This window comes from Syngnathus scovelli, chromosome 2, assembly GCF_024217435.2.
Source record: "Syngnathus scovelli strain Florida chromosome 2, RoL_Ssco_1.2, whole genome shotgun sequence".
NCBI classification, from domain to species: domain Eukaryota; kingdom Metazoa; phylum Chordata; class Actinopteri; order Syngnathiformes; family Syngnathidae; genus Syngnathus; species Syngnathus scovelli.
In genome coordinates, this window is record NC_090848.1 from 12,340,639 (window position 1) to 12,366,847 (window position 26,209).

At 43.0% G+C, this 26,209-nt stretch overlaps 1 protein-coding gene and 1 long non-coding RNA gene across 2 annotated transcripts in view; both read left to right on the plus strand.

Annotated features, from left to right (window-relative positions):
- The window catches only part of LOC125989438 (cadherin-4), a 158,817-nt gene extending 136,501 nt beyond the window's left edge, over nucleotides 1-22,316 (plus strand). The window contains exons 10-17 of the mRNA XM_049755822.1: nucleotides 1,012-1,197; nucleotides 5,064-5,320; nucleotides 10,283-10,425; nucleotides 13,526-13,765; nucleotides 14,252-14,488; nucleotides 15,614-15,753; nucleotides 15,843-16,007; nucleotides 18,941-22,316. Of these exons, the coding sequence (XP_049611779.1) occupies nucleotides 1,012-1,197; nucleotides 5,064-5,320; nucleotides 10,283-10,425; nucleotides 13,526-13,765; nucleotides 14,252-14,488; nucleotides 15,614-15,753; nucleotides 15,843-16,007; nucleotides 18,941-19,147 (1,575 nt within the window). The 3' untranslated portion in view covers nucleotides 19,148-22,316. The remainder of the gene's footprint in view (nucleotides 1-1,011; nucleotides 1,198-5,063; nucleotides 5,321-10,282; nucleotides 10,426-13,525; nucleotides 13,766-14,251; nucleotides 14,489-15,613; nucleotides 15,754-15,842; nucleotides 16,008-18,940) is intronic.
- LOC137841030 (uncharacterized) lies at nucleotides 10,925-12,951 on the plus strand. Its single transcript, XR_011088341.1, has 2 exons — nucleotides 10,925-12,095; nucleotides 12,206-12,951. It is a non-coding gene; the product is annotated as an uncharacterized lncRNA (long non-coding RNA).
- Nucleotides 22,317-26,209: the final 3,893 nt, after the last annotated feature.

Below are 26,209 nucleotides of genomic sequence, written 5' to 3' on the forward strand. Positions count from 1 at the left end.
ACCCGATCTTTTATCATGCTGACATCACACTAATATGTAGATAGAGTCGGTGAAGCCAGATTTCGATTTTGGGAGTCATTGCACCAAAACAAGAACACACACAATTGCTTCTCTGTCAAGCTGCTCCTTATTTCATAGCAGCAGTTGGAAAGGACCACCCGGACCTGTGTGTTGTCTTAAGAATGTCATCAAGTCGCCGAACAGCTTTTCAGACGCAGGCCCCTAATCCAGCCACAGCTGTCAGCTGTTTGCTGCTAGATGCGAAAGGTTGTGTCGGGTATTACGACCCGTTGGAGTGTTTGGTCTGGGGCTTTGCTGTTTGATATCATACACTCCCATAAGCGGCTCAGTAGCTTCAACCATGTCTGTTACCCATGGTGACGCCGAGACGCTTCATGCTTGTTGCTTCCAGATGAGTCAACGCGAGTCCGTAATCACCCGTCGACCATGCACCATCACCTCAGAGTTTTCGCGTTGCCGTTCATCTTTATCCCCCAACTTTGGTCAATCCCCACCGTGACAGACATCTGACAGACAGCAGCTCACTCGTCGTCAGGCTTATCAGGACATAGCACGTGTTAGCACAGCGAGGAGACAACTAAAAGCCACTCATTTACGCTCAAACAGATGTTCTACCCCCCTCCATTGGTGGCTCCTCTTGGCTGTCTTCACTTCCTCTTCTTTTCTGACTTTCAAAGGGAGAGGACATTAAATGTGCATGAATGAGAACAAGGAGTGCAGAAAAGAAGGAAACTTTCAGACAATGTGCATTTCCAGTGTGCAATTGTGTTTAGCGTTCGTTTGCGGCTCAGCGGTAGCAAAAGCAAAGTCATTAAACGTACTCCACCTGGAAAGCTGAAAGGACGTCACTTAAGAGAAATGGCAGACAGAAATGTTTTGAACAAATTGCCGCACCTCAACAGCTCAACATATCCCACAAGGACATTTGTCAAAATAAATTGATTCGGAAGCAACATTTTTCAAGGTAACATTTATTTCCCTCCCCTGCAGTTTTCCGGTGAGGTTCCTGAGAACCGGGTGGATGTCGTGGTTGCTAACCTAACGGTGATAGATGCCGACCAACCGCATTCCCCCAACTGGAATGCTATTTACAGGATCATCAGTGGCGATCCGTCTGGGCACTTCACCATTCGCACTGACCCCGTAACCAACGATGGCATGGTGACTGTGGTAAAGGTAAGCCAATCCCTTATCTTTATCTAAACGTTAGCTCTACTGTGATCAAACAATAGTAATCAAACACAAAACCTTTACGAGGGCCAGCTTGCAGTCTTTGCCTTTGGAATGACCCTCCTTGTCCAAAATGAAGGATTGGAAGTCCTTTTGAAAAACTCCCACGCTCATACCTTTACACAATGGCTGCCAGGACCACTGTAGCAATAAGCTATTGATTTCCCAATTACGGAGGCGGCAGCTTTAGACGCTTATAATGGGATACCTGCTGTAGTGAACGACAGAAACAAGAATGATTTGTCTTGTTCCTGTGTTCAGCCCATCGGACGAAGGTTGGCCCAGCTTGTTTAACCCATTTACTATGACGGCAACAAAAAAAAATAATCATTACAGTGTGTACATGTGTGTGCTGACGACGTGTGTGTTGCTCTATGAGCAACTGTATATATTTTCTTGAAATAACTTCTTTATGTCGCATGAGTTCCGCAAATCTCATCTCCTATCTGACAATAATGCTTAAGAAATAACAATAGCCATTGTATGTAATTCCCACAGGAGCCTAAATCGTGCACATTGGCATTTTGCTTCTCTTCATTATCTAGATGAGTGCCTTTCATTGTCCATTCCGTGCATTCCCTGATGTAAAATTCAGCAGGCGGCCGAGTAGCCGCGAGCTTCCGTAGAGACCCACGGGATATTATCAGAAAATCATAAAAGAAGAGACAGTACTCCCCTTGGGAATGACAAGAAATAGACTACCGCATAAGGTAAACAGCGAGTCACTCCAGGGAACAGCAAGCGGAATGGGTCGCATCAGACATCAATGTGATAGGTAAAGTCGAGACATCATAAGAGGCCCTCTTATTTTTGCCAGTGTGCTGCTCGCGCATAAGAATTCACCGCAACCAGGTACGCACAATCTCCCTCAGGGCACCTCGGCTCATCTGTAAACAATGGCTAAGGTCTTAACCATGGCTTGTCACATTTACACAGCTCTCGGGGGAGATGATGAGAAGGCGTTCGCATATCGGGGTGTGGATAATAGGTTTGGAAAAAGACAAACGTGAAAATAATAATGTTTGGAAATACACAAACACGGGAGTCTTGATCGCAGTGAGTCATTAAGATATGTAAATTGTAGATGATGATAAACACAAAAGATGACAGAGGTTGGGGGGAGGATAGTCAAGTGAAGCGAGGACACAATTTGGAGGAGCCAGGATCCTTGTGTGGAATGGTGGAAGTAAGAGAGATTACTGGTTAGGTGAGGGGACTTTTTTGCAAAACAAGGGATTGAGTTGGGGGGTGTCAGGAGCTTGGATAGATTAAGCTTTTTGATGTTGTTGTTTTTTTTGAAGAAGAAGAATGTGAATTAAGCCTAAATAACAAAGTAAATACTTTAAAACAAAGAAACCTTATTGGGCCTCTGGTAATCAGGGGTTTCGGGCAATTGCCTCACATTTTATGAGGCAATCCACATGAATAATAATTACATTAACCTGACCCAAAAGTCAGAGTGCGTATTAAAAGTATCAGAAAATATTCTATTGAAGACAGACAATGTTTTAGAAATTGAGCCTTTAATAACATTAAAATATATAGACCATTCATTTCAATTTAAAATAGCTAGATAGGCAAAATTTAAAAAAAACAATGAAGCAACAACAAATTTGACCCTGTATTAAATAAAAGCTTTTCTGACTTGCATATTATTGTACAGTGTGGAATTGATTGAAGCATAATTAAAAGCTTTGTAAACAAATGTTTCAATTAAGGTCAAAATTAAAATACAGGCTATTCTAGTTCATATACTGTATATTTTTATATTTTTGTGTGCGTGTGTGCTTTCACTTTTGTGCTGAACACAACTAGCCACAGATGAAAGCACTGGCCTTTAAATTTGCTCCAGTATGCCACAGAGGTCGGACACTACCACCAACCCGTGTTTGTATATTTCCTAGGTGCAAACAAGTACACAAACACATTTTGAGGTGATGTCAACCCAGAAGCTTTATTAGAAAGCTAAATACCACAGCCTCTGTGTCATCTCAAATCACCATACAGATGTTGTAAGTCATTAGCATCACCGTCACACAACGCAGATATTAGCCTTGCAGCGGTAATCATCATTCGCCTATTTAGACAAAGCATCACTCTACCAACAAGGTGCGCATTGATCTCATTTCTATTTACTTGTCTCCTTCTGGCGATGGAAACTACACATGAAATCTTCATTAGGAGAAAACAGAAATGCCATTTTGATGAGATAAGCTTCTCTTGAGCATATGTGTGCATCATTGCGAGTACAAATAGTCAAATATGTACTTCTGCATGTGTGTCACTCGTCAATGGTCAAATGTCTGTTAGAAACCTATAGTTGCTTGTTCAAACTTATACAGTTTTTAGTTAATAAGCTTGTACGTGAATGTCATCATACGCGCTGCAATTATGACATCTAATATGATTAATGGAGTATTTTGAACAGAGAGCTTGGTTATTTATGATTGTATTATTGTTTTTGTACTGTTTTGTGCACAGCATGTTGGTACAGCTGCGACTGTTGCGAATTGAGAGTTAATCACAAGTGTCTCAAAGGAGCCACAGTTGACAAAGCTGGACAGTATAAGCGGTAAAAAGATGGATGGATGGATGGATGGATGGATGGATGGATGGATGGATGGATGGATGGATGGATGGATGGATGGATGGATGGATGGATGGATGGATGGATGGATGGATGGATGGATGGATGGATGGATGGATGGATGGATGGATGGATGGATGGATGGATGGATGGATGGATGGATGGATGGATGGATGGATGGATGGATGGATGGATGGATGGACTGTTAGAGATTACATTTTTACCACGGTTTTCAAATTGCTTGAGAATAAATCTTTAATACCTGATCATTTCAGCTAATACATGAACATTCGCAGGGTTTAGAGACCAATATATGTGAATAGAAGATTGTTCAAAATTGCTTACATTAATTGTTTCAAATTAAATATACTTTAAAATCATGCTCAAATGAGTCGGCTGCTTCCAACTGATCAACTGCAAACTTCCACCACTGCCAATGGCAATCCTGACCGTTCTTTGCATCATCTTGAGAAGCGTGTCATGCTGCTCTCTCCAGCGTCGACCCCGCAAAGCACCTTACCTGCTTGTCTTGCCGCTACTGAAATCTTCCAACACGCTGCCGTTCGCTGTCAAGCCAGCTGGCTATCAGCTGTAACATGATGCCTTAGGAGGAGGGTGTTTTGGCAGACATCTTAAGGTGTGAGGGAAGAATATGGCAATAGATGAATAGGTATGTTTTAGTTTGTGAGTAGGTGATTTCACAAAAGTTTCTTTGGAAATCGTGAGGGTTTATTGCGTTAGAATTAATGAAATAATGAGCAGTGCAATAATCTTGATAATTAATTAAACATCCATCCATCCATTTTCTATACCGCTTGTCCCCACCGGGGTCACGGGCGCGCTGGAGCCTATCCCAGCAGTCATCGGGCAGTAGACGGGGGACACCCTGAATCGGTTGCCAGCCAATCACAGGGCACACAGAGACGAACAACCATCCGCACTCACACCTTGGGGCAATTTGGAGTGCTCAATCGGCCTACCAAGCATGTTTTTGAGATGTGGGAGGAAACCGGAGTGCCTGGAGAAAACCCACGCCAGCATGGGGAGAACATGCAAACTCCACACAGTTAGGAGGGCCAGAGGTGGAATCCAACCTGCACCGAGAGGCCCATGAATAAAACATCTTGATAAAATGTTGTTATTTATGTTCATTGACACCCATACATTAAAGAAATGCTGAAAATATTGCAAAAAAAAAAAACTTGTGCTGTGTTCTTTCTTCTAGGCGGTTGACTTTGAGATGAACCGAGCCTTCATGTTGACAGTTGTGGTGTCCAACCAGGCCCATCTGGCCAGTGGGATCCAGTCCTCCTTCCAGTCCACAGCAGGTGTAACCATATCTGTGCAGGATGTCAACGAAGCCCCTTACTTTCCCACAAATCCAAAACACATCCGATTTGCGGAGGGCGTTCCGACCGGCACGAGTCTGACAACCTTTTCGGCCACAGATCCCGATCGACTGCAGATGCAGCAAACAATCAGGTACAATACATCCAATTATAGAAAGGTAGTTGGGATCATTTTGTAACAAAAATGAATCAAACAAACTGCAGAATGCTGGCAGAAAATGACCTTGAAAAAGACATTTAGCATTTAGGTTTCGCATTATGAGCAGCCATCTTGTGAAAATCTCCCCTATGCAATAGCACCAGGCCAAAAAGCCTCACTGCTAGTAGTTTGGGGTTAGAGTTCAACAAGGGGACTATATTTAAGGTATCATCCATCTCTCTGAGACAACCATGCAGAGTTTATGAGCCAATGGAGAATCCTGAGTCGGGATGCTCTGAAGGTTAATAGGAAGTAATAGCTGCTGGGCTAATTGGATGTGTGTGGGTGTGTGGGTGTTTGCTCTTTAGGTTGTCCAGAGAGCACACACACACACACACACACACACACACACACACACACACACGCACGCACACACACACACACACAGTGAGGTGGAATGAAAGCGGTAAAGTTAGGCAGAAGGGAAAGTAAAAGAAGTTATTGGTTTAAGCCCTAACAGTTGACACAGCATGTGCCCACCTGCAGTGGTCTTTTTTTTGTGCTCAACTTCTCTCTATGATAATGTCAAGCAATAAACATTCATCTTGCTAAGCCAAATTTAGTCCAGATTGCATTGTCAGTTTATATTGACCTCACAAATTCTAATGTAGTGCAATATTTGACTCGTATGAATACCTCACAGAGCTGCAGAACAGCTTAATGTGCCTTTATGCTACGTCGTCACTTTATAGGGGCTCCTCAGTTGTGATCTTTTCCTGGCATGTTCTAGTGCAGCAGTAACGTTGATTAAAGAATAATTTCGCCCCTCTCTGACTGGCATTTGTTTTTTTTATAATTATTTAGAGGAAAACAACATGTTTTGCAAATTTCATGGAAGATGATTTCAGGCTACACTAAAATTCTGCGAATTACCAAAGTCATCAGCTTTTTATTTTTTCATTGAAAGTCTAACAGAACTTGATGGGATAGAGAAAGCAAATAAAATGTACAAGAAAGTAGCACACTACAAAGCAGTTTAGAGATTTTTAGAAACAATCTGATAAAAACAATATTAAATGTTAAATTTATGATGTGACATTTTGTTTCACACCGTGCATAATCTGTAAAGTCAAAGTTGTCTTGCGATTTTGTTCTTTCTACAGCTACAAAATGTTGTTCTGTTGAACCTTTGTTCTGTTATCTAAGAAAATTCCACTCGTCCATTTTCTAGCACTTAGTGTCATGATAATGAATTGTATTTGTATCTCAGCACTCTCAAAGCGCTTGAGAGTAAAATGTGTTTTAAAAAGAAGAAGAATGGCTGGCATAAGGCTTTTGTAAAAAGAATTCTTAAGATCTTGTTGAAAGGCGTCAGTAGAATGCGGGGCCCTCGGGCGGTCGGGGAGGGCATTTCGCAGTGTGGGAGTTGCAAAAGTAAAAGCCCGATCGCCCATGGTGTACAAAGATCTTAGTTTTGGGGGCTTGGAGGATGTTTGTTGTTGCAAAGCGGAGGATTTGTGAGGAGGACTTTGAGGTTCTGGGAGGCATGTCTTTGAATGCACTGGTGGGTGAGGAAGGAAACTCAATTCAGAGAAATAATTCAGGATGGGAGTGATGTTGTCGTCATCAGGATCCTGGCAGCACTGACGTAATGGAGCCTCTGGATGTTCTTATTTGGAATCCAGAAGAGGAGTGTGTTGCAGTAGTCTTACCTGGAGGGGATGGATGACGGTGTGGATGAACTTCTCTGCATCAGCCAGGGCCAGTGAAGGATGCGGTTTCACAATGCTCCTGTAATTCTATCGTGACCTTTTGTGGAGGGTATTTAATGTGCAAAAAGTGAGATGGGAGTTATGTCAAAAGGAAGATGAGTTGGCCAGAGATAATACTGGGAATATTGGAAGAGCGCAGCTGGTGTGGTGTGCTTGGAGCTGTTTAATTCAGGAGAGTTAAGCTTCGTCTACAATGCAGAAGAGGTGGGGGGTAGTCATTATATATAGCTGCGTGTCGCAAGCATAATAATATTAGGAAACCTCATATCTGCTGATGAGCTTGCCCAGGGGGAGCAGATAGAAAGTGAAGAGGATGGGGCACAGCACTGAACCCTGAGGCACACCCCAGGTGACATTGTGTTTTTGGAGCCTAATATAGCTGAGACAAACAATTATTCACATTTACACGTTTGGATAATATGCGACAGGAAATATGAAGATCCATAGAAATCAGCTAGAAATATCAAAAATGAGTTTTGAACCCTTTTGACTGTTAGACATGCTATGCTCATGAATCACCGTGCTGCCACTAGAAAACTTTGACGTTTCATTACACAGCTGATCTGCGTATGCATCAAACAGCAAGCCGACCATGACACACACTTGAAGCATTTCGTATAATGTGTGATTCATAAGACGCGTCTGCATATGACAAAGCACTGAATGTCTCAGTCAGTGGAAGATACATGAGACAAAAAGAGGATTTAAAAGGTGTTGAAAGAGCTAAAGGTAAAGCGGAATACAAGTTGATCGAGGGAAAGAGGAGCCAGTCGAGCATGGTAGCTGACTCTGGGTCAAGGTTTGAACTTGACAGGTGCAGATCAAAGAAGAGACATGCTGACAGCATCCTGTTGGGGATGGGAGGAAGGCATTGTGGACAGTACTTGGCAGGAGTGTGCGTATGGCATCATGCATCACTTGTCAGACACAGAACTGGTGAGGTCGAGACACGGGACCAGAGACACGGGCATAAATGATTACCCAAACCACGTTGGCTAAGCTGGAGGCATACATTTTTCATCCTCTGGGTCAGGGGTTTGAAAAATAAATGTCAGGTTTCCTCCTGCTCCTTGCTAAGATCGCTCGGATGCCAGGACTAATCATATCATAAGCAGCATACCAAGCAAGTCCCAAATGAGAGAAACCTCCAGGTGGACAGAATTTCTATTCTCCTGCAGAACACTTGGTCATGGCTTTTTGTGGACACTTTCCAACATTGCAGATCAGTTGTTGTCGTGCGTTGTCGGAGTTAAAATTGTAGTTTGGAGTCAGTTTTGATCTTTTTTTTTTTTTTAAATCACATTTTATGAAATAACAGCTGTTGGGAATGTTTTATTTCTTTACAAAGTAAAAAAGATGTAAAATTATGAAATACCAGCAAGCACCATATTTTTAACGTCTCAATCATGATCTTGAAATCATCCTCACATTTGCTCTTGCACTTGTCTGCTGTTGAGTTTATAATTACGGTCTGTTCAATACAAACAATGTTTTCCATTGTCCACTTTGTGAAAGGGAATTTTCTTTCATAGAGGTCAGTCATCTCCCTACATTGAAATAGGATGAAACTAGCATTAGCTCCTCTGTCACAGGCATGCTTACTACTTTATTGCTGTGCTGTGCTGCCTTTACCTATTTATTCATAGTACTTATTGTTACTGTAATTAAGTTTGTTTAAAGGTCTTGTCGGACATTTTTCAGGCAAGCGCCCTATGAACTCCATTTGTAGCATAGCCCACACCAACTACTTTATGTGTGATCCCCACTTGCTCAGAATAAAGTTATGTATCTGGTGTGTCAGCTCTCCACTGAGCCACGGAAAAACCAGAGACATGAATTCCGGAGCCTCGATAGGTTAGCTCTTGATGAGGTTTTTACGAGCAGATGATGTCGCCACGTTGGTAATTCTTTTTTTTTTTAGCCCCTTTTCTTTCTCCCTAGAAAATAGCCCTTTCCCCTTGTTTCACTGGTTTATCCCTCCAACCCTGCTGCGATAGATCCACGTTACTCCAGCTAAGCATTTCACAGTCCGCCAGGTAGTGTCCACGGGCTTGCCTGGTCTGTGTGAAAACCTTCAGAGTGTGGGAATGTCATCTCTGTGATCCCTCTTTGAAACACGCTAGTTCACGCAGGATCAGGCCCACTGCCTGCTGGGACAATCCCGCCTCTCTTGCTGCAGGATAGAGATTAGGTTCTCCTGTCCACCCCCACTACTTCCCAATATACAATACCAAGCTGTGATTCACTGCTAGGTGAGACCGAAATGTATATAAGCACGATGATTGAACACAAATGCACCATTGGCCTGCACAAAAGGTGTACATACTACAATTCAGTTAGCACAAACTGAGGTTGAGGTCAAATCTATTTCAATTTGAATGGATTTAAAAGCTGAAGTGTGTGTCAAATGGCACCACGGCCTTTGTCCCCAATTTGCTGTTTTGTAAATCCAATTCCATTGGCGCTGAAAACTTGCTGTTAAAGGCCAAGATGCCCAACAAGCTACAGTGAGAGTTCAACCCCCAAAAAAGGTGCATGATGATGAACTCCATCACAAAAGGAATGCATTGTGGATGTGAAGGTACTGGCAGGGATAAGAAAATGTATGAATATAGAAGTAGAGTGAGATGAGGTCAGGCAGGAGAGACATCAGAGAGAATTCAAAGCGTGGAATGAGCCAAAAGCGACAAATGAGAAACAATAACAGGCAGATCAGACAGAGATGGGGATGCTGTAGGGAAAAAGATACGCTCTGCCGCCTTTGCCCTTTATCCCGGGAGACACTACCTGAGCCTGTTCTCATGTTTAGAGGTCACCACACAGATCAGAATGTGCCGTCGCCCAGACTTTGCAAAGTGTGACTGCATTACCTTAAGCAAACACTTCAGCTGCTGTAAATGCATCACACGCACAAGCAGTTGCAGCAGTGCTTAACAAGGAAGGTAATTGAGTACAATGTGTAGTATATAGGAGCGAGAAATGGGCTGAAATCGACTGGAGGCTGTAAGCACTGGAAGGGAAGTCAATAAGGAATTAAACTCTGTGAAGGTTAGGGACTCATGACTTAATGGCGGTGTGTGAAATAAGATCCATACATGCACACGGGTGAGAATATGTATAATTGCTTGTAAACACGGAAACGGTCACACTAACTTCTCCCATCGACTTGCGCCCGTGGTTTTAGGTACTCCAAACTGAATGACCCCGCAGACTGGTTGTCTATAAACAGAACCAACGGGCAGGTGGTGACCACGGCCATCCTCGACAGGGAGTCCGACTATGTGAAAAACAACATATACGAAGCCACTTTCCTGGCAACAGATAACGGTAAGATGTATAAATATTTAACGGGCATAAAATGAATGAGAGCTTGTTTTTAAGTCTTTTATTAAGTGTTTTTATTGAATGAAATGAGAAACTGTTTTAAATTACATTACATTTAAAAAATAATGTTTATTTTATGGCGGCTCGGTGGCGCACTGGGTAGCACGTCCGCCTCACAGTTAGGAGGGTGCGGGTTCGATTCCACCTCCGGCCCTCCCTGTGTGGAGTTTGCATGTTCTCCCCGGGCCCGCGTGGGTTTTCTCCGGGCACTCCGGTTTCCTCCCACATTCCAAAAACATGCTTGGTAGGCCGATTGAAGACTCCAAATTGTCCCTAGGTGTGAGTGTGAGTGCGATTGGTTGTCTGTCTCTGTGTGCCCTGCGATTGGCTGGCAACCAGTTCAGGGTGTCCCCCGCCTACTGCCCGATGACGGCTGGGATAGGCTCCAGCACGCCCGCGACCCCCGTTGGGACTAAGCGGTTCAGAAAATGGATGGATGTTTATTTTATTTTTAAATAATACAAGATAAAGGCAGTCATTTTTTTACTTAATGTATTGAACATGTAATGGCAAAAATCTATAACATTGTTTATAAATATGATTACATTTGGGAACCTCCTGCAGTCACAATCTGCTTTGATTTTTTTCCTTTAAGCTTGAATGCATTCTGCAGAAATGGAGAGGTGGCACTACTTGTATGGATAATTGCTTTGTTTTTCTAAAATAATGCAGACATTTTGGTAGGTTATGAGGATGAGGAAGGAAGGAGTTAGCGTAAATCTTGGATTCGTGTTGCTAGCTGATCCTCTCCTCTTTCCTTCCTTCTCTCCTTCCCTCTCTCGCAATCCATTTGACATATATATCATTTGTTCTGCCTCAGAGTCAAACCTCAAGCTTAAACGAGCGCAAACTCAATCACAGCAAACCAATATGTTTGCCCCTTTTCTCAAGTGGAAGTGCAGACTAAGCAGCCCCTCCTCCCCCAACTGCTTTCACTTTTTTCCCAAAATGCCTTATCAGTGCTGTGCAGCTGGCTGTTTACCTTAAGTTTAGTTTACTTTGAAATATTGGTTCATTTGAAAGTGCATGCATGTCTGAATGCGCTCATTTGAATATGAGAATACATAAAGATGTGTATTTGCAATGACCGACAGCAACAAGTGCATTCGCCTCCTGCTGCTGTTTAACCGAAGATGCTGACGAGGCCACTTTGACACCCACCTATAGGTTGGACCTGAGAGACATTTAATTTGCCGGCAATTTAATATTTCCTTCTTATTTGCCGGCCCGTTCATTTAATATTAATGCCAGAGCCATTTCCTCGAGGCAACAATAGCTTCTTTAAAAATGCATGTTTGTATAAAGCCCTTCTTACAGCAGTCAGTCAGCGGTCAGTCAGCCTTCCAACCAACACCACGATTTCAAAACTGGATGGATGTCAACTTTATTTTCCCCCAAAAGTGACTATTTTACCACCTGATGATCTCGATAACAGAATATGGCCAGAGACAGACGCGAGCCGGCGACACTTCAGGGTTATGCACATGTTGACTTTGTAGGCGGTGCTGAGATGCGCCAGCCGTCACAAGGTGAGCTGGATTAGGAAAGAATTAGGAAGGAGACTGTGAGTAATACAAGCAGACGTGGGGGAGGTTGTGACAGTTCCATGTCAGGTACGCCTGTATCCTCGTGATTTCAAATCTCACTCACACTCTCTTACACACAGACTGCACACTAGTTTCTTTCTCGCGCTTTTGTTTATGCGCAAATATGTGATTTGCAGGACACTTGCCAGACTTAGCGCTCATCTTTTCACCGTGCCTCAACATGCCTGAGCCGCTGTCACAGAAAGGACCGAATACAAATCCTTTTGAGGAACTTACACAAACATAATTATTTATTTAGCTGGTTAAAACCCACATAATTCTCCTATCAACCGTGGCAAGCTGCTTCGTCTTGTTCCCCATACATGGCTGGGATTAGCAAAGCAGCGGAATGGGGAAATGTGAACGTGTGTTTCACTATGATTGTGTTTGCTTCTTAGTGCGTAGAACAGTTTGTCTTTTTCTGTTTGACGCACCTTGATACCATGAATAGTTTCCAATGAATTCTCTTCCATGATTCCAGTTAATAAATGAAAAGTGTTGTAATTTACGCATTTAGCAGAACATGTATTTGCTGATTACATTGTTTACAAATTCACGCATTTACAATAGCTATTATTTTAACCACAAAAAAATGATTGTTTACCACCAGCAGTTATTAATGTGAGTTTCTCTTAGCAATTGTTTAACGGTGTTGGTATTTGATGCTCTTCCAATGACAAAAAGCATGAAGTGCAAGAAATAACTAAAATGTAATATATTTTTTTAGAATTTATATTTTCTTTTTAGAATTTGTATCGATTTATTTTTCATATCTTCCAACTGATGTCAAAGACAAAGACCTCGAAACAAATTATGCAGAACGTTGTGCTTCATCACTGTAGTTGTTACTTGCGGTGCGATTTTGAAGTGAAAAAAAAACAACAACTAATAAAGAAACCAGTGATGCTATAGCAGCAGTGTGCAGTCTCACAGACATGAGACAGATTTTTTTTTCCAATGCTATGTGTAAGATGTGAGAATAAAGGAGTAGAAAAGCAAAATCCGAACATACTCGTCCTCCATGACAGAAATGCCTTTATCGTAGGTATCCCCGTTACATAAACACTCGCAGGCAAGGACTTGTTTGATTGGGTTACAGTCATCGTTATGTGCATCTTTTGGCAAGTGGAAGAGCCGCGGCCGCATCTTCATCGACCCCGATGCGTTTGATTTGCCTGCGAGGCGAAATGAGGAGTTTGAGAGCACCACTGTCAAAAGTATTTCTGTCACACTGAAAAATTCTCATCCCGTTCTAGCAACATCATCATTGAGGCTCTGCACTCCTTCGATCTTTTTTTTTTTTTGCTATTTGCCTCCAATCCGTCAGCCTTAAACTGCTGGGGCCAAACAACACCAACCTCCCCCTCCCCCCCACCTTCTCACAACACACATCTTCTCAAGGCATCTTTTCCTTCTGACTTGATCCGATTTTCTCCTCCTTCCTTTCTTGCTCTCAGGCTCTCCTGCAGCCAGTGGCACAGGCACACTGCAGATCTATCTGATAGATATTAACGACAACCCCCCAGCGCTCATACCCAAGGAGTCTCAGATCTGTGAGCAGATGAACAAGAATGTCAACGGCGTCAATATCACTGCCGCTGACGCCGACACCGACTCCAATGCGGGGCCTTTTGTCTTTGAGCTGCCTACTTATCCTTCCAGCATTAAACACAACTGGACAATTACACGAATCAGTGGTAAGTGGAAATATAAATATGTCTGAATATGCTTCCATCTCCTCCCCCATAAAAAAAAAAAAAAAAAAACATGCTATGATCAAAATCACTGGTGTCAAACTCAAGGCCCGGGGGCCACTTCTGGCCCACTAAATCATTTTACGTGGCCCACAAATGCAACTCAATGTTTTTGTTAAAATACCAAAACTGGAGATTGTTTTCCTTTTTAATAACTGCAATATTGCAAAAAAAATATTAAAACCCCACTTTTAAAATAAATGTAAAAATGTTTGAACTTTTTTTTTACTGGATTCTGTAGAGTTTGACACCCCTGAATTCTAAATTATCTATAGGCCCAAAATCATTTTTGGACAGGTTCCAGCTTGACCAAAATGAAGACAAGCAATATACGTATAAACCGGATGGATGTTGGTAACTAATGAAGTAGGCAGTGTACATCACTCTCTTATATAAATCCTTTGGCCTTGTTCTCCTTCCTCTGCACAGGCAACTATGCCCGCCTCAGTCTGCGATACCAGGTCTATTTGGAGCCAGGCATGTACGAGGTCCCGATAACTGTGTCCGACTCGGGAAACCCAACCTTGTCCAATAGATCGGTCATCAAAGTCAAAGTGTGTCCATGTGATCCAAACGGAGATTGCACTACCGCGGGCGCCGTGGCGGCCGCCGGCCTGGGGACCGGAGCGATCATCTCCATCTTGATATGCATCATCATTCTGCTCAGTGAGTGTCAGCCGTGCATATCGCACAACACCTTGCAGCTCTTTGACGTGGCGTACATGCCAACACACATTTTTAATGTGGAAGATTGTGATTGGTTCGGCTTTGTCCTTTTTTGCTCATGCTGCCTTGCCAACACTGGTAACTCTTGGGTAGACATGAATCAATATATTTGCTCTGATAATTTCACCCGCAAATGCTACCTTACATTCTCAGTCATCGACAATTGTGTATATTTTACATCCTTTTTGCTTTAGTATTGAAGTCAAATTCCTTAGCCATTAAAGATGATTCAGATTTTTTGTCACATTTCTTTGGGTATGAAAAAATAGCAAAATACTTTGAAAATCAATCTTAAACAGTTTTTATTGAATGAATTTGAAAAAAAAACAATTTGCAAACATGATTTTTTCCCTTTAATGTTTTAAAATAATCAATGCACCATTTGCACTCTAAAAAACACAACATGCGTTCTTCAGGCAAAAACAGTAATTTGAGCTTTATTCTAAACATTACATACATACAATGATGTCTTGTATTCATTAGTTTGATACTTCCACTAGATAAAGTAAGTATAAAATAATAAGTTTTCCTGTTGTAGTGATTGTGATGCTGCATGACCTTATTTCTGAATCATCTGAATATTCATGATATCAAACTGTGCATGCATATTGCTGAAATTTCCTGAAATCAGAATCATAAATAGAGCAATAAGACAAATGAATAGAAATTCAAAGTATATCAATTAATTTTCAGTTGTTCTTGCACTGTATGTTGTTTTAATAATTTTATTAAGCTATTTTTTACTTCTTTGCTTTTAAATCTGTTTAACTCTATCTGTAACTGCTTTTAAATGCTACACTTATAATTACAGCATACTAAGCATATTGAGTTTTATGTTGTGTATGAGTTTATGTTTTTTTTTAATGACTGTTCTTTACAGGTTTATATTGTATACATCTTGGAGCACTTTAGTTTTGTGCACCTTGCTCAAGCACCTGGCTCCCCACAGTGCTTTTAATTCAATGATAATAATAATAACAATCATCATCTCAAATTGATTGCGTTATACAATACCGGTACAGACGTGACATTTTCTCCCATTTGTGCGTTTGTGTGTCTTTGCAGGCATGGTCTTGCTGTTTGTGGTGTGGATTAAGCGGCGAGAGAAGGAGAGGCACACCAAACAGCTGCTCATTGACCCCGAGGATGATGTCAGGGACAACATACTGAAATACGATGAAGAGGGAGGGGGAGAAGAGGACCAGGTGAGATCCCAGGGGAAGACGTTCAGGCCCGCACTCGAAACCGCCCTCCCGTGCCCTGACGAGCTCTGTGTCACTCTGTGGCTGTGTAGGACTATGACCTGAGCCAGCTGCAGCAGCCGGATTCTTTGGAGCACATCATCAGCAAACCTCCCGGCGTCCGCAGGGTGGACGAGCGGCCCATTATCTCAGAATCCCAATACCCCATCCGGCCTGTTGTGCCGCACCCTGGCGACATCGGAGACTTTATCCATGAGGTGAGAGTGAGCCGTATGTGTTAGCCTGGCCTTTCACTCACCATCGATCTCAACCTTTCTTTCTCACGTCCAATATGTTTACATCTTCCTTCATCAAGCCAGCTTTATATTTTTACACGCGCAAACACCAACACGCTCACGCAACTTGAATGTCGGCACTCTGATGTGAGAAAATGCTGATTGACAGACTCGTGACAGCACGTTCACACTCCAGAGGTGTTGGCAGCTGTTCGGCTTTGATCCATCCAACCTTGTCTCCCGTTCACACACACACGCACACTAAACATACACACACCTGATCTTGTTCCAGCCGGCTGGTAAAACACAAACACAACAAACGCGCAGCTTTCCCGCCACCCGGTGGCTCCCACGGGATGGAGGCAGTTTCGATTTCTATCCGTTGTCTTTCGGTGAAGTGGATGGAGTCTCCCTCACCTGACCGGCCTTCTCTTCATCCATCCATCCATCCACCCAGCCAGCCAGCCAGCCAGCCAGCCAGCCAGCCAGCCAGCCAGCCAGCCATCTTCTTCTCCTTATCCGGGGTCGGGTTGCGGGGGCAGCCTCTTTAGGAGGGACTCCCAGACTTCCCTCTCCCCAGCCAATTCGGCCAGCTTATCCTGGGGGATCCCAAAGCGTTCCCAGGCCAGCCGAGAGACATAGTCTTTGCAGCGCGTCCTGGGTCGTCCACGGGGTCTCCTGCCGGTGGGACATGCTCGGAACACCTCCCCACGGAGGCGTCCAGGAGGCATCCTGGTGAGATGCCCGAGCCACCTCATCTGGCTCCTCTCAACATGGAGGAGCAGCAGCTCTACTCCGAGTCTCTCCCTGATAACCGAGCTTCTCACCCTATCTCTAAGGGAGAGCCCGGACACCTTACAGAGGAAACTCATAACGGCCGCTTGTATCCGGGACCTTGTTGTTTCGGTCACAACCCATAGCTCGAGACCATAGGTCAAGGTAGGAGCGTAGATCGACCGATAAATTGAGAGCTTTGCCTTTTGGCTCAGCTCTCTCTTCACCACGACGGACCGGTAAAGCGTTTGCATTACAGCCGACGCTGCACCGATCCGCCTGTCGATCTCACACTCCATCCTGCCCTCGCTCGTGAACAAGACCCCAAGATACTTGAACTCCTCCACTTGGGGTAGGATCTCATCCCCGATCCGGAGAGAGCATTCCACCCTTTTCCAACTGAGTACTATGGACTCATATTTGGAGGTGCTGATCCTCATCCCGACCGCTTCACACTCGGCTGCGAACCGCTCCAGTGAGAGCTGGAGATTACGGCTTAAAGAACCCAACAGCACCACGTCATCTGCGAAAAGCAGAGATGCAATGCTGAGGTCCCCAAACCGGACACCCTCAACACCTCGACTGCATCTAGAAATTCTGTCCATAAAAGGTATGAACACAATCGGTGACAAAGGGCAGCCTTGGCGGAGTCCAACCCTCACTGGGAACGAATCCGACTTACTGCCGGAAATGCGGACTAAGCTCTGGCATCGATGATACAGGGACCGAACCACCCTTATCAGTTGGTTCGGCACCCCGTACTCCCGATGGTGTTCATTATTGACAATCTGTGTCGAGCACAGAGGTCCAATAATAGAGCTGCCGCTTGGTGCATAGGCACAAACAACAGTCAGGAGCCGTCCCCCCCGCCCGAAGAAGGAGGGAGGCTACCCTTTCATTCACCGGGGTGAACCCCAATGTGCAGGCGCCCAGCCGTGGGGCAATAAGTATACCCACACTTGCTCAACGCCTTTCACCGTGGGCAACTCCAGACTGGCAGAGAGTCCAGCCCCTCTCTTGTACCAGAACCCAAACTGTGTGTGGAGGCAAGTCCGACTATATCTAGTCGGAACTTTTCTGCCTTGCACACCAGCTCGAGCTCCTTTCCAGCCAGAGAGGTGACATTCCATGTCCCTAGAGCCAGCTTCTGGAGCCGGGGATAGGACCGCCAAGGTCCCCACCCTTGCCCGCCGCCCAGCTCACTATGCACCCGACCCCTTTGACCCCTCCCACAGGGGGTGAGCCCATGGGAAGGGGGACCCACATTCCCTTTTCGGGCTGCGCCCCATGGGCGACGGCCCGGCCACCAGATGCTCGCCTTCGAGCCCCCACTCCAGGCCTGGCTCCAGAGGGGGGCCCCGGTGACCCGCGTCCGGGCGAGGGAAAACCAAATCCAATTTTGTTAATCGTCATAAGGGTGAGCCATGCTTTGTCTGGCCCCTCACCTAGGACCCTTTTACCATGGGTGACCCTACCAGGGACATGAAGCCCAAGTCAACATAGCTTCCAGGGTCATTGGGACACGAAAATCCCTCCACCACGATAAGGCGACGACTCACCGAGGGGGCCTTCTCTTCAATGTCCCTCATTTTTCATTCTTAGAAGCAGATGGATTTAAAGCGCTGCTTGAAAACACAATTTTATCGATAATTCATGAAGTTGCCGGGACATCGAGAACAACATGAACTGAATCAAGATTTACTATGTTATTTGTGCTATTTATGCACAACTCGTTTTCTACATCCAAAAAATATAACGACCCTCTTTACAAACTCTAGCAATTGAGTTGGAGTAGGACTTGGGAACAGAACGTTCAAAATATCAGATGTTTCATTCCCTTTTGAAATTCAAAATGTTCAGAGCAATTCATTTCGTCATTCAGTCACAAAAAATATCCACATTTGGCACAATTCTATATTTTTAACCCAATAATGCCCCATGAAAATACGCTACGTAGATAAACTTTTATTGTCTTGCATTCATTTCCTGTATACTGCTTTGTCAGCGGCAAGTTACCATGACCACTAGGGGGTGCCACTAAGGCTGGCTGGCACTCCAGAATGCCAATTATTTGCATCCAGTTGATTAAAAATCCGTTTTTATCCAACAATCTGACCATCCGTAATCTTCCCTGTGTTTAGGGGCTTCGGGCAGCTGACAATGACCCCACTGCGCCCCCTTATGACTCTCTGCTAGTCTTTGACTATGAGGGCAGCGGCTCCACCACGGGATCAGTCAGTTCTCTCAACTCCTCCAGTACGGGGGAGCAGGACTACGACTACCTCAACGACTGGGGCCCCCGCTTCAAAAAGCTGGCCGACATGTACGGCGGAGGGGAAGAGGATTAAGTCTCACGTGAGCACACACACACTCACACACCTTCGTCCCGCCAGCTGGCCTGCCATGCTCTGTCCCGTCAACACCGATCAACCAATCAGAACTCCAGAAGTCTGGCGCTGTTCCACGTTTGACTGAAACAGAATTATTGAGTTGCTGGGTTATCATAAGTCTTTCGTGCCCAATTTTTTTCAATTGTTTATGTCAGGTTGTTGGGTTTTTTTTGGTATGTGCCTTTGTTCCCCTGTGGCTTTTTGTTTATTTTTGTATTTTATTTTCACTCCACAACAAGAGTCATTCCTTGTTCCTGAAGGTTTTCTCTTTCCGCTCGCTGTCAGCCCCTGCCTGCCTCCCTGCAGAAGCTTTAAGTTTGAGCATTTTTGTCTTGGGGTGGGGTGGGGTGGGGGGCAAAAAAACAAGAACCCTGATATGACAGTCCCTCCTGTGTGGAGGGCCCTGGTTTATTCTTTCTTGAACTTGAATTACTTAGAATAGAAGCACTGTTGTTTCCCAAAAAAAGTGCCTTCAGTGGTGCATATTTTAACAGACTCCCTCGAACTCAGGATTAGTTTCCATTTTCCTGACCCTTTAACTCAGACCTTGCCATTGTCTTATGGGCTACGGCATTTGCGTGAGGCGCCAGTGCTGCTTTCAGATGAGCTTGCAACCGGCAAATGGGGGCGTGTTGGGCCGGAATGGACCAATTCCACAATTGTTCAGATCATAAGGGTGTGTCCTCAGATGGCAGCCAACTTGAATGTGATGATAGAAATCGCAGCAATCCAAGACGGGACTGTCGTGGAGAAGTGTCTTTGTTTCTTGTGGCTTCACTAGCAGCTGTGTTTGTTTTGAGCTTCTTTTTTTTTTTCCCGCACTGAACACGTGACCCGGTCCCGGCCAATCACGTGTCCAGTATTGATGAAGGAAACTTGGCCTTTTAGATCGAAAGGTTTGCATATTTATCGACACACGCAAACATTTTACATTCCATTTCCTAAATAAGGAGAAAAATTACAACGTTGAAAATGCAAAGTAAAATAACAGGAAAGGAATTTAATTGTTATGCCTGCCTAATCGTTTTGTTCTTACTTGGATGGAGTCGCCGTTGCTTCTTGACAATGTCTAAATATATAAAATGTTGATGCTCACTGTGATTGAGGGATTTGAGCCTCAGCCAGGGATTTCTCAGCCCCTCAATCTGCCTCTCTTTCGGCACGCTTCAACATTCATCTGCAATGTTCCCCTGAAATTTTCTGGCTGCAAGTTCAAGAGTTTTCATCAAAAAGTTAGAGCGAGCAAAAGTTTATGAAGTTATGAAGCACTATATCAAGGGTGACTTGTTAAAACGGACTCTTTAAAAGTCATTTTCCATCTGAACATATTTTTGTTTTAGACTTAATGAAACAGCAGCTCCGCTTATGGGCTTGTGTCATCATATTTTATATGACTCCAAGGGTGAAGTGAAATAAAGATCTCTAAATGCTATGCTTAAATTATTCAAATATACAAAAGCATTGAGAAACGAGTGGGTGGAAAATACTCCTCGGTGCTAGTTAGCTTGAAGCTAGATGACTGGATATGCTGTGAGTTGATGAATTCCTGGAGGAAAACTCTAACGATGCTTCTCCTCAAACATTTTCTCACTTGCAAGAGAAACTAAATTTGTCGATTTTAAACGGTTCTGGCGAGAGACATAACAGAAACTACGTTCCTGCCGACGGTCATGATATAATCAACGAGGTGAACAGGGTCAGAATCTCACGATTCAAAGGCAAACAGGTACCGATTGCACTTTGCGGCGCCGAACTTGACAGCGATGATTTTCCCGACCGCTGTCAGCTTAAAGTGCAATCAGAGTCGAGGCAAGGAGCGACGACGCTCGCTTCCGGATTAGCTGTTATCTATCCGGTTTCTCCTCCACCTCGCAAATATCCTCACAAAATAAACACAGCTGTTACTCTCCGCTATCTGTGATTTGTGTCTGACACGTAAATGTTGTATATACAGAACCTTTTTTATACATTTGTCAACATGACTCGCGGGTGTGAGTGACTGGGTGGTTTTCTCTCTCCTTCTCGCTCCAACAAAACGATGAGGTCGCTTTCACCACTAAAAAGCCATGGTGAAGAGAACCTGATCGGTTTCGCGAGCGCTCACACAGCCATAGTACTTGTCGCCGCTGCGCTTGAGCTTCTTCAGAACAAAGAGTGAAACCGTCCGTCGTTCGAAACTGACGTGTACAGTCTAAGAGACGCACACACACACATACACACACACACACACACTCCTCTAGGCCTTACTGTACATACAGTATGTGAGTGCTATTCCACTGCAAAGCCCGAACAGCCCTTTTGCTGATTCCATCACGCTCAGAGGTCAAAGGGATGTTCTTTGACATATTTATAATCCTTAAGAAGACATCTAGATCTAATTAAGGGACTAACACAACACGTCACATACACACATGCAGTATGTTGACTTTTCATTACAAGGCGCTGATCATGTTGCATGTTGAAAAACTGCAACTGTGCCGTATGGAGATAATCTGTTTAAATATCTGAAGTGAGTGGATAGACAACAAATTTGTGACCATGGACACATCTGACCCGTTAGCAACAGAGGCTGTTGCTTCCTTTGAAATGTCTTGCTCAAGTCCAAATGTAAATAATGTAGTATTTGCTCGCCAAGCAGACCAAGTTTAATGTATGACTGGAGCTTTTTTGCATGTCTTTTTTATGATGGCCAGATATGAGTTCTATAAGAGTAACCATCCAACGTGAAAACATGTCGCAACCCGCATGACCGAGGTTGCATTCTAAATGGAGTTCTGGCATACCATATCAACATAGTTTAAGATGAAAAGGTATTATTAAAAATTGCACAGGTGTCTAATGTCTAAAAAAAAAATATGAAGTTTTTGTAAATTGTCAACAGCACAAGCATTTTGTATTGGTGTTTGTACCCATTTTGTAAAAAAAAAAAAACAGAAAAACAGAAGAAAAAAAAGATTGTTGTTTCAAGCGTGTGTTTGTAGTGCCACTGCAATCTTGGTTTCCAAATACCGTACAGTATACATGCGCTGCCTTGCAGATCAACATTGTAAAATAGATGCTGAGCTGGAAAAAGCATTTTCAGCAACGTGTGTTATAAATAAAAAAAATCCCCCTCCTGATAAAAACACTGCTTCGTCTCTCGTCTTTGCATCTCCATTCCTGCGTCCCATCACTCAATTGTTTTGTTTTTTGTAAAATGAAAATGTTTATCCTGTTGTACATATAAGAATTATTTATGAACTAGAATTTCATTCCTGTTTAACAGAGAAGGAAAATTAAAGTAGGTGTAACCTGTTTAATTTAACGAAAAATAATGCAGTCCTCGGAAAGTTGGGCTTTCAAAGTACTAGTTGAAGACCTAAATTAAATTAAAGGTATTTTATTTTCATTTTAATTAAACATAAAATGTACATTATCAGCCATCTGTAAACATATATAGTACAGTCCATCATTTTACACACTGCAAGTTACTGTGTATTTTTGGAAATGACTCATTCATTTTGGGGACAAGATTAGTAAGAATTAAAAATACTGGCACGATTGTGTTGTCACAGAATTAATGTGCAGATGTTGCCAGCGTTGCCAAATTAGTTTTTTGTGGACAAACATCATCCAGGATGATCAACACAATCACGTCAGTTGTTTTGTCAATTGGGTGTGATCGGGCAGTCCTCCCGCAGGGAATGTGAATTCTTTGCCAGCTGCAACACATCAAATGTTCTGACTAACCAATTCAGCCTCAAGACATTCAAATCGTGTATTTCATCCCCCCTCTCTCCCTCCAAAACATATTTTTAAATTCAAGGGTCAGACAGGCAAACCTAAAATAAGCTATAAAAGGTTTCTTCCTGCATGGAAATACATTTTAATATTCATTCTCCACTTGTACACATTTTTCTTCCTTAAATCAAATGCATTGTCTCAAAACTAATTTGACAAACGGCAAATTAAAACGAATGGTCCAGTATGGATGACACTACTGATGCTTTCTTTTGACTTTTCACAAAGGCTAAAATGTGCTACTCTACATTACAAGCAAAGCGAGAAAAAAAAAAAAAAAACTCTTGGCGCCTAACGGGTTGAACTCCAGGGTGCAGCAAACAGGTCACATCGGATTAATCCAGTTGACCGTTACAGTCGCGTGCATGCTACACCATGCTGCTTTTTGCCTTTGAATGGATCCATACATGCATCGGTGATAGAGATTGAATCATATCACACATGACTGACTGGAGGAGGAATTGGCTCTTGTTCAAGAAAATAATGATTACCATTACACATGTGAAAGAACACAAAGTTAGTTATATTGATCGTCCTGTAAAAAAAAATATATTATTATGACTTCCGACATCACTGTCAAAGAACTTATGTATCAAATTCCAAACATTTTCATAGTTTTCTCCGTGTTGGAGATAAAAATGAAATTACAATTCTAATTAATGATTAAAAAAAAACAATGGAAAAATAACAATTTAGAGAAAACAGCCAAAATGATCTTGCATACTAACATCTAGCATAAATTAAATACAAAGTTTATATTTGCATTAATATATTGCTGTCATATTGAAAAAAGTTATGAATATGTTTTTTCTGGTGAATGGATTTGGGCATGTAAATTGCATTTTTAAAAACTAATCTCGCTTAAAACAGAATCAAAATTAATTGGTTTTGGAGGCCTGTGGTGTACTGTGGTGACTATTCAAGCATAATCCAAATCTTGTTACTTGTTCTCCTTCCATACACTCTTAAGCATGTTATGCCAGTAAAATGATCCAAGAAATTACCTTTCTGCAGATTTTGGATGAAAATAAACTTTCATTTTGATACACACCTCAACTTGTCAAAATGTAGAACTCAAAATGTGTTTCGCAAAAGAGTATTAAAACCAAGTTTTTTCCCCTTCAGGTCCATCTTGTTCCAGTTATTTTGTTCTGTATCAAAAAGAAATGGAAATCTTTCCCAAACGACATGCATTCAGACATCTGACAGCCATTCACACTCCCATCCACAACTTGGACAATTGAGTGTTTGCTAAAGCCATCAAACAAGTTTTGTAACTACGAGAGGAAGCCGCGGGGAACCACGACAGGCAAACGCCACTCAAAATGGCGCTGTTGTCTGCTTTTGCATCTCAAGATATTTATTTTGTTAGTGATACTCGTGGAAGCACTTGGAAATATGTGACTATGGTACCGAATGTGACTCAATTATAAATTAGACAATTGCACAAATAAGAACACAATATGGAAAGCTGAGATTTGCGCAGTATCATTGTTAAAACCTTACAAAAATATTGTGGTCAAGTTTACATTTTTGTGTCCACAAATTCTCTCATCTTCTCTCCTATGGCCCGAGGATGTGGGGGAAAAAAACAAGAGAGAATGGCCCAAGTCTGATTGAATCTTCATCTAATGGCGGCTTTAGCAGACGACCGGACAGCCTCGGGACTCAGACATGGCCAACGTGAGACATCATGGATGGAAAACATCTCCAGTCCTCAAAATCTAATGCCATTATTCCAAAGAAAACAACCACATGGGCAGACCGTATCAGTTTTATTGTCTTACATCAATGTTGATTTTTATTTTTATTTTATTTTTTGCCCACCTAGGGGTGCTGTTATGCAGATTGCCCAGTGGCCCCATAGTGAACTCCTCGTCTAATCCTCCCAGGGAGCAACGGCACCATCGTGGGGGGAGTGAATTCTCAAGAGGAATGAAAGCAGGTTCAAACAGTCAAGAGTAACACTAAACTACACAGGGAAACAAACTTCAAACTTTCCAGCAGATCCTATATTGACTGAGCTTTGAAAGGAAGCACAGTTTGCTTGGCAGCAGTAGGTAGGATGAGTGTTCTAGTGTTACGAAAAAAGGGGTGATAATGTTCCCTTGCGGGTCAGTGAGACCGCACCGCTGAAAAAAAAAACTGCAGCCATCCAACTGGATTATACGTAGCAGGCAAGGGACGGAGATAAAGGAGTGCAGCTCTGGGCCCGTAGAACGGTCTACAATTAAATTTAGATTCCATTCTTACAACCAAATCATATTAGGCTCCACAGTTATTCACAGAGTAGCGATCTATCACGCACGTACACCCAGCGTCAACATGAGCCCGCCATCTGTCAGGACTCGCCTCCGCTGGGCTGCAAGATGTTGTCCTGATGGAGCTACTTTGACATCTTCCCCTGCTCTGCGCATCTCTTTGGTGCACAACAACTCTGTTGGGCAATGTTAACAGACGTGGGAAGGACATTGTTTGCATTTCCCATTGCAGAAAGATTACTCACACTGTTTGAAACTGAAACTAATGATCCTTTGAGAGTTCTCTTCTTTTTTTTTTTTGCAATTGATCCTTATTTTTCTTTCTTTGGGATGTATTAGTCCTCCGCAAAATTCAATTTCATGCGAAATGAAAAGTTAATGAAGGAAATGGCTATATCTCATCAAACGTGCACAAGGTCAAGATCATAAACAATGTCATTAATGGAAAGATATAAGATTCTTCTGAAGATATCTGTAGCAGGAGTGCCACCAAGGGGTGGCCAGGGGGGGCCAAGGCCACCACAAAAAAGCCACTAGCCAAAATAGATCATATTAGCATCAGTTATGCTTCTCATACCAGATATCAATAAATCTGCACTTATATTTGTGACTTATTTATTTATGACACAACTAAATATAAAACCGTTTTTGGTTGGGTGAATCAAATTGAAACGGTGATGTATATCATCATATCCTCAGACCTGAGGGAAAGCAAATATTATGCTGATGTGAGTCGAGACGAGCCGACACACGAGCAAACAGTAACTGATTGAGTCTTTTCTTTTTCGTGTACCCCTTGCAGTTTGTAGGCTCCATAAAAAGAGATGGGAGACAGTAATTAGGTTCATTGTGATATAGTGTGCGGTGGAATTGGTGAGCTAATCGGAAAGGCCAACAGATGTGGCATGCTGATGCTGTCAGACCTCTTGTGCGTGGTGATAAAATTAAAGCAGGTCATTGTAACAGGCAACAGCTGTTC